The sequence below is a fragment of the Papaver somniferum genome, chromosome 7 (assembly GCF_003573695.1).
Source record: "Papaver somniferum cultivar HN1 chromosome 7, ASM357369v1, whole genome shotgun sequence".
NCBI classification, from domain to species: Eukaryota; Viridiplantae; Streptophyta; class Magnoliopsida; order Ranunculales; family Papaveraceae; genus Papaver; species Papaver somniferum.
Window position 1 is genome coordinate 178371356 of NC_039364.1, and position 14416 is coordinate 178385771.

A 14416-nucleotide genomic window follows, 5' to 3' on the forward strand; every position below is an offset into this window, starting at 1 on the left:
AATTCTATGGTGATCATGGTTACAAGTTTCCTTATGAAGACTGTTTCTCAGCTGGGTTTTCATTAAAACCTGTTGAAACAACGACATATATGGGAAGAGTTGAGCATTTATTGTAGTGTTGATGCAATGCTAAAAGAGCTGAGGACTGGTTAAGCTTAGTGCTGTGTTGGAGTTGCAACTACTGATGTGTTCTTGGAGGTTGAATATTCACGTGGACGTGGTGACTGGCCATTGAAAAACTTTTCTCCGTGTGATTATCTCAACTTGTAGGTTGTTCTTTTTGGTAGCAGTCAGGTATGTTCTCCTTTAAGGTGCAAATTTGAACTTCATATTATACTAGTTTGTTGTATCTATGTCGTTTGATTTTCAGTTTTCTGAAAATTGTAATTCTAATATAATATGTACTTTTTCATTACCCGACTAAGCATTGCTAAAGTGATGCTTTGAGAGTGATGAAAGAAATTTAATGAGAATAAGTGATGATTGCAGCAGTATTGATGTATCTATTATCGTTTCCATGTGTCCCCAAAGTGATACTTAGTGAGATGATAAAAGCTACATATTTCGTTACGAAAGGACTACGTAAATTTGCGTTTCAGATGTTGTTCGTATGACGATACCCAAAGGTTAATCATGCTTGTAACGTCTGTAATGGAGCAAAGTGATCTATTTATACATAGTAAATGATAGGTCTTTTCAACCCAAACCATTGAGTACTATGTATAGGCTGATTAGTCTTGTTTTTGTTGGGACTTTAGTATATCACAAGTTTACCCAAAGGTGAATTCGTGGTGTATTGAGTCTGAAATCAGAATTTTATTAGTTCTGATTTATGATAATTTTTATAATTATATGAAGTTTCATATGCTAGTGTTGTTAATATCATCTAAACAGATAGTTGTTGCTGTTGTAAGCAATTCATACTATCTGAACATAGAATGATGAAGTATAGATAGCGGCAGAATTCCACAGAGCAGTGGGAGTATGATAATTTTGTTTCATTATCACTTATATGGTTCTTGCTATTTATATTTTACTGAGAACAACACAAAAAAAGTCTCTTTGGAGACGTATGTCATAATGACAACAAAAAGTACTTTAGAGACTGCTCATATTGAGTACGAGAAGTCGACATAGCTCATACTGAGTCATACTGAGCACATAAATTCTCTTCGGAGACATCTCATAAGGAATTTGAGATCGTTGTAGTCTCCTAAGTGAGACATTAGCAGATCTCAGTTGAGATCATAAAGAATCTTGTTGTAGTCTCTTAAGTGAGACAATACCAGATCTCAGTTGAGATCATAAAGAATCTCAATGTAGTCTCTTAAGTGAGGCATTAACAGATCTAAAGTTAACTCATAAAGAGTTCACTGTAGTTTCATGATTGAGACATAATTAGATTTTTTGAGGTCAAACAAAATTTCTGTTTGTCGTGGTCTCTTCATCGAGATACTGGTGTAGATCTCTTTTGAGATAGTAAAGAAATTATGTTTGTTGTATAGTCTCTTAATTGAGACATTGGAGAAAATCTTAGTTAAGGTCGTAAAGAAATCTCTTAACAGAGATGTAAACAACTATTTCGACGCAAAAGAAGTCTTTTAATAAGACCTAAAGAAATCTCTCGAATAAGATACAATCTCAGTTGAGATTATCAAAGGTTTCATCCGTAAATCTCTTTTCAGATTATGAGAAATTCTCTAAAATGAGATATAATGATCTCGTTATGATTATAAAGAAGTCTCTTAATTGAGACAATCAATCTCTTCAGAGATCATCTAGAATCCCCAATATCCGAGGTTTAAGGATCTTTGTTGTAAAGATCAGATGAAAGCATAAATTTACACTTAAGATTGTTGTACGTCTAGTTTTCTGATTATAGAATTGGCGTATGCATCTTCTAAATGGTGTGTAGGTCTTTATAGTCGAACACGAGCGTGCTTTTAACTTGATCTTGTTGTTTTCAGTAAAGAATTTGTTGCTAACCAAAGTGGGAGATGTTAGACTTTATGTTGGTTTAACAACAAATCAGGCTTAGCTTAAGTTAATCTATGATTAGCTCTAATCTAAGATGGATCAAGTATATGCCAGATTAAGAAAAGATTAGAGTTAAATCAAGGAATTAATATTAGCTTAAGGACATCTTAGGTGTCATGTTTACTAAGCATGACTCACCTGATGAGATGTCATCCAACTAATGATGGACAGGTTGGATGACACACAACAAGGAATGACTAAGCCCTCTTCTAGCCTCTTTCATATATAACCAGAATTTCTGATTTACCATTTATTAAGCAAGAGGAAATAGAATTAGAAGCTAAGTCACTGAACTTATCTGATTATTCATGATATTTATGTTTTCTTCTTCTAAACTTGTGTATTAATGTTGTGCATCGTTCCATCATTCTTTTCTATTGCTGTCAGTGATTCTAGTTAGCTAATAGTGAGAGAATCAATTGTAGTGAGAGTTGTTTACATGATGTTCTTATACCCAAAATTAGATAAGAATATGTTAATATACTAGGGTTTAATAATTTCAACATATGAGTAATTATATGATCATATTTAAGTTAACTAAATGATGATTATGAAGCTGAAATTCCAACACAACCTACCTGAAATTCCTTTACCGATCAAAAGAAAAAAAGATCGAATGATCAATCTACTTGGATAATTTTTTTTTGAAAGTTATCACGATCAAGGTGAGATGAACACAAAAAATAACCTTCTTCTGATTAACCTACTTGTAATAACTCTAATCTCAAAGTATTATGCTTTCCTCGTGCGGAAGACTGAACACAATTACTAGACGTGTATGCAAGGAATACATGGCTTTTAACTTTGTAAATTGGATGCGTATGCAACTCCAATTATGTGTTTTTCTTTGTCAGCGCAAGTCATCAGCTACTCACATGAGACTCTCAAATATCTTCACAAACTCAGGAAGCTGTTCAACAAACCAAAACTAAGTCTGGTCGTCAACAAGAAGCTCCGAATAATATCTAGGATCTTCATTGTACTTTTTGTTTTACAGTTTTGAATAATGTACTTGTTTTCTGATATAAATAGAAGATCTCAATCTCCATATCTTGTGTCAAAGATATTCACCAAATCTATTTCCTAAGTTGGTATCAGCCTAGATCCAACCCACGCTTCTCTTCCAAAAAAACAACAACCACAAAACAAAAATTTATATATCATGGCTACTAACACCAATAGCCTCCGTCAAATCCAGACCCATCACCTTGTAACACTGAAACACACAGAAACCAACCATTTATTATGGAAAACTCAATTCAAACCAATCCTAAAAGGATATGGTTTAACAGGCTTTATTAATGGAACCCTAGAAAAACCACCAAGAAACCTACCTAATACAGAAAATATCAATCTTGCTTTTACAGATTATGAGGCACAAGATTCACTCCTTGTAGGATGGTTGAATTCTACATTAACACCTGAAGTCCTTGGCAAGGTTGGAGGACTTGAAACAACCAAGCAAGTATGGGATACTTTGGAGAGGGAGCTTGCACCAAAAACCAAGGCTCATCAGATGAGTCTCAAGAAACGGCTACACTGCATGAAAAAATGTAATAAAACTTTGAAAGCTTATTTGAATGAGGCTAAGAGTTTATTTGATCAGCTTGCTGCATCAGGATATACAGTGTGTGCTGATGAGATGAAGCAATCCATTGGCAATGGATTGAAGCAGTCTTATGATCCTATTGTAACTGCATTAAACACCATTGAAGAACTGGATATAGAGACGTTTACTGCTCATCTTCTCACTTTTGAGATGAGACTCGAACAACAGCTAGCACAAATACAACATCCCATAGCAAATATCGTCACCTCCAACTCAGCTTCGTCAAGCAGGAATGAACCAAGAAGGTTCAACAATCAAGAGGACCGTATCAACAAAACAACAATAACAATCGTCGACCTCAACAACCACATAGAAATTTTACTCAGGGAGAACTACTCTGTCAGATATGCAAGAAACGAAATCACACAGCAGATCGTTGTTGGTTTCGATATGAAAAAGGCAGCACAAATCAGAACAGAGCACCTGCGGCTTATATTGCCTTACCTGGAGGTCCAGCTGAAAATCAGTGGGTGACTGATTCTGTTGCTACTCACCATTTAACTGCTGATGTCAAGAACTTGTGTATTCCTCATGAGTATGAAGGAACATATCAAGTTAGGGTTGGTAATGGTAATGCTCTACAAATTGCGCATATTGGTAACACTACGTTTACTTATAATACACGCTGCTTTCATTTAAATAACGTATATCATGTACCAAAGATGAAAACTAACCTTCTCTTAGTTTATCAATTTTGCAAAGATAATCATGTTTACTTTGAGTTTCACACCAACTTCTTTGTTGTGAAGGACAAATGTATGGGAGCAACACCGCTAAAGGGGAGGAATGAGAATGGGCTATACATATTCGATAGTGTAGGTGACATAAACCAATTAATATCTCCAAAGTCCTATCTCTCTGCCAGTCTACCTGTTTGGCACCAGCGTCTTGGGCATCCAATGCTTAGCACGATTTCAAAAATAATCAACAATTTTTCCCTTCCTGTTTTAAATAAGAAGTTTGATTTCTGTCACTCTTGTCATATTAGCAAGAGCAAGAAACTTTCCTTTTCTCTCAGTACTACAACTTTTGATAAACCGTTAAGTTTGATTGTTTATGATATTTGGGTTTCTCCACAAATTTCTAGAAATGGATTTCGTTATTACATGCTGTTAATGGATATATTTTTTCATTATATATGGGTCTTTCCTTTAGTGCAACGTTCTGATGCTTTAAATATCTTTAAGTTTCACAAACAAATTGAAAACTTAACTGGTCATAAGATTAAGATTTTTCAGTCTGACAATTCCCTTGAGTACAAAAAGTTCACATTCTATCTTAACAATTCAGGTATTCAACATAGATTCTCATGCCCGCATAACTCAGCTCAGAATGGTCTTGCAGAGCGTCGCATTAGGAAGATAACTGAGAGTGGTCTTGCACTTTTGTTTCATGCACATATGCCAAAAGAGTTTTGGTCCGAAGCATTCACTACTGCCTGCTATCTTATTAATAGGGTTCCCAAATCTACTTCTGAAACAAAAACTCCTTTTGAGCTATTATTTAATAAACAGTCTGATTACTCTTTTTTATGTTTCTTTGGTTATCTAGCTTATCCTTGTCTTCTCCCATACAATGAAAATTTATAGGATACAGTGCAGCTCACAAAGGTTATGTCTGCGTTCATCAACCAACAAACCGACAGTATATCTCACGACATGTGAGATTTGAAGAGATCTCGTTCCCATTCTCTCCTCCTCAACAGCCAGCTCCTGAGCTTTGTCAGCAAACTCATTATTTAAGTACGGAATTCCTTGGCTCACCAGTTTTCAGGCCAACACAGCCTGTGCCTTTGCAACTACAACAACCTGCAGACCGAACATTATTGCAGCCCAATTCTACAACACCTGCTCCAGATGATTCACCTATGCATTCATCCAGTTCGTCAGCAGTGGTCCCCTCACCTGCTCTGTCACCTCCAGCTGGTCTTCCTGAAGTACAGTCATTACAACCTGAACAACTTCCAGGTCATACTATGGTAACTCGAGCAAAGGCTGGCATAACAAAGCCGATTCAGAAATTGTGTCTTACAACTACCAAGCATCTATTGCAGGATGAAGACTTTATGAAACCTACCTGCTACTCCAAGGCCTGTAAAATTCCACAGTGGAGAGACGTTATGGATGTTCAGATAAATGCCTTGATACGTAATGGACATACTCGCTGGTTAAGTATGAAGATGAGATGAATGTGGTAGGTTCCAAATGGATTTATCGAGTAAAGCAAAATCCTGATGGAACTATAGAGCGTTACAAGGCTCGTCTGGTGGCAAACGGATTTAACCAACAAGAAGGCATAGACTATGGAGAAACCTTTTCTCCGGTGATAAAGCCGTGTACGATAAGGCTGGTTCTTTCAATTGCTGTCATGAATCAATGGCCATTGCGTCAACTAGATGTGGAAAATGCGTTTCTACATGGTGTCTTAGAGGAAGAAGTGTACATGAAGCAACCTGTCGGCTATGTTGATCCAAATTTTCCTAATCAAGTGCGCAAGTTGCATAAGTCTTTGTACGAACTTAAACAGGCACCACGCGCTTGGTTTTCTCGTCTCAGCAGGCATCTTCTTCAGCTTGGGTTCACGACATCTATAGCAGGTTCATCATTATTTGTGCAGAAAACTGGCAGTTCTATCACATATGTCTTGATTTACGTCGATGCCATAATTGTGATAGGTCCTAACTCTCAGATAATTGATAAACTGATTACTGATCTAGGTAATGCTTTTGCGGTCAAAGACATGGGCGAATTGTCTTTTTTCCTGGGAGTGGAGGTGTTTAAACAAGGTGAAAATCCGGTACTCACACAACGAAAATACATTGTTGATTTTCTGCGTCGAACAAAGCTAGATAGCATCAAACCAGTTTGCACTCCTCTAGCAGCCAATACGAAGCTTCAAAAACAGGGCACTGAAAAGTTTTTGGACTCTACACTTTACAGAAGTGTTGTACGAGCATTGCAGTATTTGCATATCACAAGACCTGATATTTCTGTGGCTGTTAACAAGGCCTGTCAGTATATGCATGAGTCGTATGGTAGAACACTGAGAATTGGTGAAACGTATCTTAAGATATCTGAAGCAAACAATTGACTATGGTTTGTTTTTCAGGCCTAATAAAGATTATTCTCTTCATGCTTATTCAAATGCCGATTGGGCCAGCAGTTTGGATGATCGCAGGTCTACTAGTGGATAATGCATTTATTTTGGGGGTAATCTAATCTCTTGGAGTGCCAGAAAGCAGAAAACAGTTTCAAAGTCGAGCACTGAGACAAAGTATCGTGGTGTTGCTATTTTCACTTCTGAACTAATTTGGATTCAGTCTTTGTTGGTGGAATTGGGTATACAAACGCCTACACCTTCCCTATGGTGTGACAACCTAGGAGCAACCTATCTCACATCCAATCCAATATTCCATGCACGCACAAAGCATATAGAGATCGGTTACCACTTTTTTCGTGAGAGAGTGGCGCATAAACAACTACATGTGAAGTTCATCAGCTCTAGAGATCAGCTGGCTGATGTATTTACTAAGGGTTTATCTTCACCCAGATTTCAACATATCAGAGACAAGTTGAACATTCGCCAACTCCGGTTCAACTTGAGGGAGGGTGTCAGCGCAAGTCATCAGCTACTCACAGGAGACTCTCAACTATCTCCACAAACTCAGGAAGCTGTTCAACAAACCAAAACTAAGTCTGGTCATCAACAAAAAGGAGACTCTCAACTATCTCCACAAACTCAGGAAGCTGTTCAACAAACCAAAACTAAGTCTGTTCATCAACAAAAAGCTAGCTCCGACTAACATCTAGGATCTTCGTTGTACTTTCTGTTTTACAGTTTTGAATAGTGTACTTGTTTTCTGATGATATAAATGATATAAATAGAAGATCTCAATCTCCACATCTCATGTGGAAGATATTCACCAAATCTATTTCCTATGTGTCATTATTATTGTACAGAAAGTTGCATAAAATTGTATAAATTTCTCCTCTAATTTCACTCCACAGGGTTCTGAGTTCATAATTTCCCCTATTATTATGCTAACAACCACTTCAGATGATAGATCTCAACAGTAAAACCAAACAAAATGAAAATTATCTCAATTTTCCTGTCGAACCATAGTAAACACTGAAATATATCTTCTTTTTAGTGTTTTTGTAGTCCATATACTTATTGTTTAGTTATTATGAACCCAAATGATAATACAAACGAAATAATTGAAAAAAACTATGAGGAACTACACATGTAAACGTAGGTTAGATTTACAAGTTTGTTAGCTTCATTTGTAGTTATGATGATATTGCAAGCTCAGCCCACGCCAAAGGAGAATCCTTCATTTCCGAAGTTATTGTGGTGTTAATTCTACTCTCCAGCATGTTGCACACTGCATGCATCGAAGGCCTCGTTGAAGGTTCGGGATGGATACAGAGGTTTACTACTTCACATAACACTTTGAGATCATCGTATCTGAAATGTCTCAACTCAGGATCTGCCACATATGAGATTGCTTCGGGTTGCGTTAGATACTCCTTAGCCTGCAATAACAGAGACAATTTAGGGATGAAGCTCAAGAAGTTGATGCCGTAATTAATATACATTTGAGATGAACTAAAAGGTCAAATAATGCATTGGTACTGTGAAGGAAATTTTAAATAAGTTGCAGGCTCTGAAACTTTATTACTACAGGATTAAGACTATATTATATTGTATCTCCACACAATTGTAACAATACGATTGATATAACACATGCATTAAATTGGGAGCTATCTTCTTATTTTAAAAAAGCTGAAGCAGAAATGCATATTAATGGACTAGCTGAAATATGAAACTGACGTAGCTTAAATTTCAAATGACTGATAGTAATCCAGAAGGCAAGGTAAACAAAATTTCTCTGCCATAAAAAAAGAAGAAAAGCGCAACAGTTAATTGAGTTTTCCTTACCCAATCTACCAAATATCCTCTATCTTTACAATACGGAGGCCTCCCACTAATTATTTCAAGTAACAGCACTCCAAATGAAAATGTGTTCCCTTGAATATCCAACTGACGGGCTTGTACAGAATCTGAAAATTTACAAGAAATATTTCCACTTGGTCCTGTGGTCTTCTTCGATCTTGCTAGTACTGTCTTCCAATTTTCAAAATCAACTAGCTGCACAAGAGGTGACATTATGATCATTATCTTCAGGAATATAGATATCCACACAGGATAGTGATTCAGATTGTACATGCACTGTCAATATTCTTACGTAAGCAAAAAAACAAAAACAAAAAACAAACAGAACAACCCCCACAAATTATAGTATCAGCCTCTCAGCTCAAGTTCACCTAACTTGGGAAATTATCCAGAACCCAAACCAGTAGGAATGTTCTTTTACTCAAATACAGTGAAAAGGAGCAGAATAATGTTAAGCTCGTCTCGCGAAATTGTTTAATTCAGCAAAGGATGGATTCAACAACTTATACGCGTGCTTCATCCTATAAAACAACAATACTGCAACCTTTCTAAAGAGGCTTTTAACAAAGCCATTTGAGCCATTTAAGTCGCCTCCATCACGTAACCTTCAAAGAGTTCTCATTGTGTCCCGCATTATAAAGAATACTATTTCTTAAAGTTACTTTACGACTCTATCTTGGACACCATGAAAATGACCCAAAAGAATACTTTTTATCCATGCCGATTGATAATAAAACGGTGTTCAGAGAAGAACTATGTACATAGAACGGGGGAACATACCTTGGGAGAAAAATCTTCTGTAAGGTAAACAGCACTTGAGTTTAACTCAGATACCGTGAATGGAGGCTGAATTTCTGTGTGCAGATACCTTAGGCCACGAGCAATGCCAATAATTATCTTTATTCGCCGGATCCAAGATAAATGACATCCTTCCCCATCTAACCATGAGGGGAAAAGGTCATGTCAGGTACAGATAATTTGAGAGCCAACAACCTCACATACCTCATCACTAAAAAACTTAAAAGGAGGCGCACTTACAGTGAAGATGCTCGCTTAGTGTCCCGTTTGAGGCATAACCAAAGACTAGCATCCTCGAAAATGGGCTGCTCTCTCTGCAATAGCCTAGCAACTTCTCTATATTCTCGTGATTTAATCTTGCCAAATCTGCAACCTGGAGGATAAAAAAACAGACATTTGGATTTTTCTCTGAATTTTGCATTTGGTGTGTCATATTTCACTCTTCATACTTAAATATTTAGTAACTTAACGGTCAAAGTAATGATCTAACGATGACCAAATGTGGGTTGACGGAGGATGCATGCAGGTAACAATAATGTTTTAGTTATTAACTATCAGGATCAGGATCTGTATCACATCACAATACCTCTCTCTGAAAAGAAAGCTCAAGATGGCCAATCCAATTCTCTTCCTTGACACACAGGGATATTACAGCTATCTCCGGACCATCTTTTACGATGCCCTTATAGACCAGACTATCCGTAGATGAGCCAATAATGTTGCTAAAATCTTCGCAGGCTACTTCAAGTTCCTGTCTGCTCCACCTAACCACATCCATAAGCAGATCGGAATCTATTTGGGAAAACAAAAACCATATATATAAATTAAGCATCTGTTTAATATTTATTGGAAATCAATATGCAAGAAACAGAATTAGCCCGAAGGACGCATTTTTGTTATTACTATTTAATCATTTTATGGCTGAAGGACAAACTAAAAACACTGATTGCAAGAATTATGCCCTAAACTGGGAACAAAATATACAGACCTCAGGCCTTAAAATTTATGCATTGCAGTTATACATATTGCTAAGTAAAAGTGGCCATGTGCAATTTTAGCTAATTCTTTATATAAAGGCAGGATTTAAAAAACTAACCGATGTATATAATCTTCTGGTCCTTCATGGAGGCTGCTTTCTTCCAGGGTATTACAACACGAGACTGATTTTTACATCTTTTCACAGCTGTTAAAATAGCAAAGAGAAGAAGAAAGCCAGCCGCAATTCCTATTACAATTTCGAGGGATAACAGCCATCCAGGTTTATTAGATGCATGCAGATGCTTAGACACATTCCCGAAATGTCGATGTTCTGGATTTGCTACTGGAAGGGAGTTTGCATGTGAAGTACCGCCTAGAGACAATAGATTTTTTGTTCAGAATTTCAAGAAAATAAAACAAAAAGCAGCAACTGAGATAATTAAGTAATACAAAAGGACGATAACATAATAATGGATAAGGATGTGCACCAAACAGGGTTATAAAGTATGACGAATAAACTCCTTGTGGAACTGAAAGAAAATACTGAAACATTCACCCAAATTCACAGCACCAATGGAAACTTAAGAAACTCTACACCACACAGAATTGTTTAACAGCTAAATTTGGCGTTATCTGAAAATATCCAAACAAACAAGAAGGGTGCCTAAGCATAATAGCGAATGCTGTTTGACAGGATTATAAAGTGCTAATAATGAAGTGTATATGAAGTTATGGACATCTTCCTAGTATCACAATTCCTATTAAAATTAGTAAAGGCACCACTTTTTAGGGACTGGTACAATGTAGCATATGTGCAGAAGATCTCTGCTGAGAATTGACTGCAGCGAACAGTATTCAGGCATTGAATTCACTCCCTTAGATCTTTACAGCAGGGAAAGGTATATTTGCAAAAGGAGACTAAAAATATGAGTCAGTTATGTTGCATAATGCCATTAGTCAAAGTTACATGATTGAAACAATAATGCGATTTTTTTCTTCCATACAATTTGCATGTTTAGGATGTAATGAGTATACACACCACATTGCTGAGTGGAACGCTGTTTGGAATTCTTGTCCTGGAAGCAATTCCCTTGGAAGCTTGATCTGCCCAGCGGAAAATCATAAGATCGCAAATAAATAGAACGTTTTTTGCATTAATGGTACAGAAAAGGTACCTCCGAAGAAATTTTAGACATGAGGGTGTTCCCCCAACAAAAAAGTTGAACGAGAAATCTGCCCTTTTCAACTGCGACGTGCGACAGAAACCATTGGCATTGCTATCCGAGACATTCCTGACGCAGAAATACCACTATCAACTAACATACAATATAAAATGCCAATTTTTAGCAACACCAGTTACAAATATCAAACTGAGTGGAGTATTTTGAAACCGCTTGCAAAGGTGAACTCTTGAATGAAGATAGAAAAATACACGGAGTCTGTCCTTTTGCTGTAAGATACATTATCCTCCGAGTCATTTGAGTGAGTGATATGTATATTTATGTCTAAGGCCATATTCGAAATTGTTGAACGATAAACTCTTATTTCAACATTAAGATTCAAGGAGTAATCCACTTACATCCCGTTCAGGACAGACTGAAAGTTGCTATTTCCAGGAATAGTTCCTTGAAGTTTATTTCGGTCCAGCCGTAGTTCAACAAGATTCCCCAAATTGCCAAACTCAACAGGCACACTCCCAGTCAATCCATTCGACTGAAGATGTCTGGAGGAAAAACAAACGGTGCACAGATTGTCAGCATCACGGAGGATGAAAGGAAGGATCAGAGACTGAAACCTATAGCCTAAATACACTAACATTTTTGTAGCACTTGACAAACCCCCAATCTCTGGAGGAATAGGCCCTGAAAGCTGATTGAATCCCAAATCTAAGACCTTAAGGCTTTTCATAATACCAATTTCTTTTGGTATCGTCCCAAGAAAATTGTTCTTGCGCAAAATCCTGTAAATTGACAATAGAAGTGACAATCTGTAATAGCAAGCTTCGTCTGTTTTTTCATGGAAAATGATCATCTGTCCTCAAGCCAAAATATAAGAAACCCAAGTGCAACATAATGAAACTTGTTTTAGGATAGCATACAGTTTTTCCAAAGATGACAATAATCCCAATTCTGGTGCAAGAAATCCTTTAAGAGATGAACTGGAAAGGTTTCTGTAAAAATCCAAATCCAATATTATATAAGAGTTTAACCAATCAACAAATAGTCATAGCATAGCCAGTTCAAACTAGAAAAACAGAACCATGATGTATAAAAAGGATAGACAAAATAAGAATTACTTATGATATCTAAGTGACAACTAATCAACTAAAAAAAAAAAAAACTTAATTTATACTGAATAAAGAATCAAATATACGTCTTACAGAGCTAGTATACGATCTCGCCCAGGCGAACAAGAAATTCCTGCCCAGCTGCAAGGATCTGCATCTAGGGCATCCCAATTTGATAAAACCAAATTTGGGTCATCGTATATAGCTTCCTTGAAGGCTGTAAGTGCCCATACTGTACAAATTCCAGAACAAATAATGAAATTGCTTTAGGCGAGAAATTAAATTTTATACAGAAATACCAGAACTGGTGAACTAAAACAGTAATAATTTCTACAAAAAGTTTACTGAAATTTAGCAAAATCCGAAAAACTAAGAAAAGAGAAGATACCTTCATTAGATGCAATGGAATCTGAAGAAACAAACAGGGCACCCAAAATAACACAAATAAGCTGAAATGGACTGAGTAATCTCATTTTCTCTGCGGCACTTTAACAGTCTTTAGAGTTTTTATTGGAGAAAAACAAGGTGGGTAGTTCGAAAACCAGGCTTCAACATCTAACAAATGGATAACAAATAGAAGAAGAAGCTAAAATTCAAACACATGTTTCCCGTAGAAACTTAAGTTGTTCAGAGAAAGGAAGAAGAAGATAGAGGAAGTGATTGGACCAACTTCTGAGATACTCGGTGAGTGAGTTCAAAGAGATGTTCCAACAACCTGTAAAACTTCGAAGTGTCTAAAAAATTTAATACAGTATTAGAAAGAAATAAAAGAGGGAGACACAGAGAAACATGAAAGAAAGAAAAGAAAGAAAGAAAGAGAGAGACAGAAAGAGTAATTCAGAGAATTTATTAATATATTCGCTGTTGAAGTAAAATCATTCTTTTTGGGGTGGAATCAAATGAATTATTTTATTTTATTCAAGTGCTAATGATTGTTGTAGCCGCTCTAGTTAATGCTTAAACTCAATTGAGTGTTCTTTCGTTCACTAATTTTTCTTACTGTTAGAATACAAAACTAGTGACAAAACTCCTAGGTGAACAAACTAGTGATAAGAAAAAACCGGTCATTTTATTTTTAACAAATAAAAACCGTTTCAAACAAAACTGGGACAAAAACCCCAATTCAAATAAAAATTTTAAAATTCAGTTTTTATTTGATTTCTAAATTCCAAAATTAACCTTCCGCATATAAAAACACTTTCAAAGGAAAGTTTGGCGGAAACAAGAAAGAAAAAAATTTCCTCTCTGAACCGAACATATCAGATGAAAGTGTGATTCTTCTTTCCTAGTTTTCTTCGTTTTTTTCGTTTCAATTCAAAGATTCGTCATCATCTTCTCCCAATTTCAATTCAAAAATTGAGAGAGCAATTTTAGGTTTGTTTGATTGAAGAACCGGAGGAGAAGCTACAAGTTTTGAGATCTGTTTATTCGAGATACGTAGAAGAATCCAATTCAGTTGTTCGAAGAAGAGAAGATAAACGTAGTTGTTCGAAGAAGAGAAGAATCCAATTCGTTATTCGAGATCTGGTTGCAATTCAGTTTAGCTGAAATCATATTTCCGCTTTTCAAGTTGAAATTGAATCTCGAATTGAAGAATCCAGCTGAACAATCAATCAACTTCGTGTTGATCATCTTCTTCTTCAAAGAATCAATCAACTTTTCAGGTATTCAATTCTCTTTTTTGTGTTGATTTTTGATTTTGTTTGTGTGAATTTGCTAGTCACTCTTGTCGAATAAACTGAATTGATGTT

General features: G+C 36.3%; 1 protein-coding gene across 1 annotated transcript; it reads right to left on the reverse strand.

Moving 5' to 3' along the window:
* Positions 1-7731: 7731 nt before the first annotated feature.
* Positions 7732-13485, reverse strand: LOC113299098 (probable LRR receptor-like serine/threonine-protein kinase At1g63430). Its single transcript, XM_026548037.1, has 13 exons — positions 13054-13485; positions 12759-12897; positions 12477-12548; positions 12195-12338; positions 11958-12101; positions 11554-11670; positions 11418-11482; positions 10497-10751; positions 9987-10192; positions 9641-9773; positions 9383-9540; positions 8588-8797; positions 7732-8181 (listed from the first exon to the last, which is right to left on the reverse strand). Exons 1-13 carry the CDS (start codon positions 13136-13138, stop codon positions 7936-7938), a joined length of 1974 nt encoding a protein of 657 aa, XP_026403822.1. The 5' UTR covers positions 13139-13485; the 3' UTR covers positions 7732-7935.
* Between the last annotated feature and the right edge of the window lie 931 nt (positions 13486-14416).

Bases quoted from the DNA above. Each gene is read 5' to 3' on its own strand.
- LOC113299098 (XM_026548037.1), bottom strand. From the start codon at position 13,138: ATGAGATTACTCAGTCCATTTCAGCTTATTTGTGTTATTTTGGGTGCC. The intron at 10,193-10,496 runs GTTAGTTTTTTA...TTTCCCAAATAG, and splicing joins CCAGAAGATTATATACATCG to ATTCCGATCTGCTTATGGAT. The intron at 9,774-9,986 runs GTATTGTGATGT...TTTATCCTCCAG, and splicing joins AGCTTTCTTTTCAGAGAGAG to GTTGCAGATTTGGCAAGATT.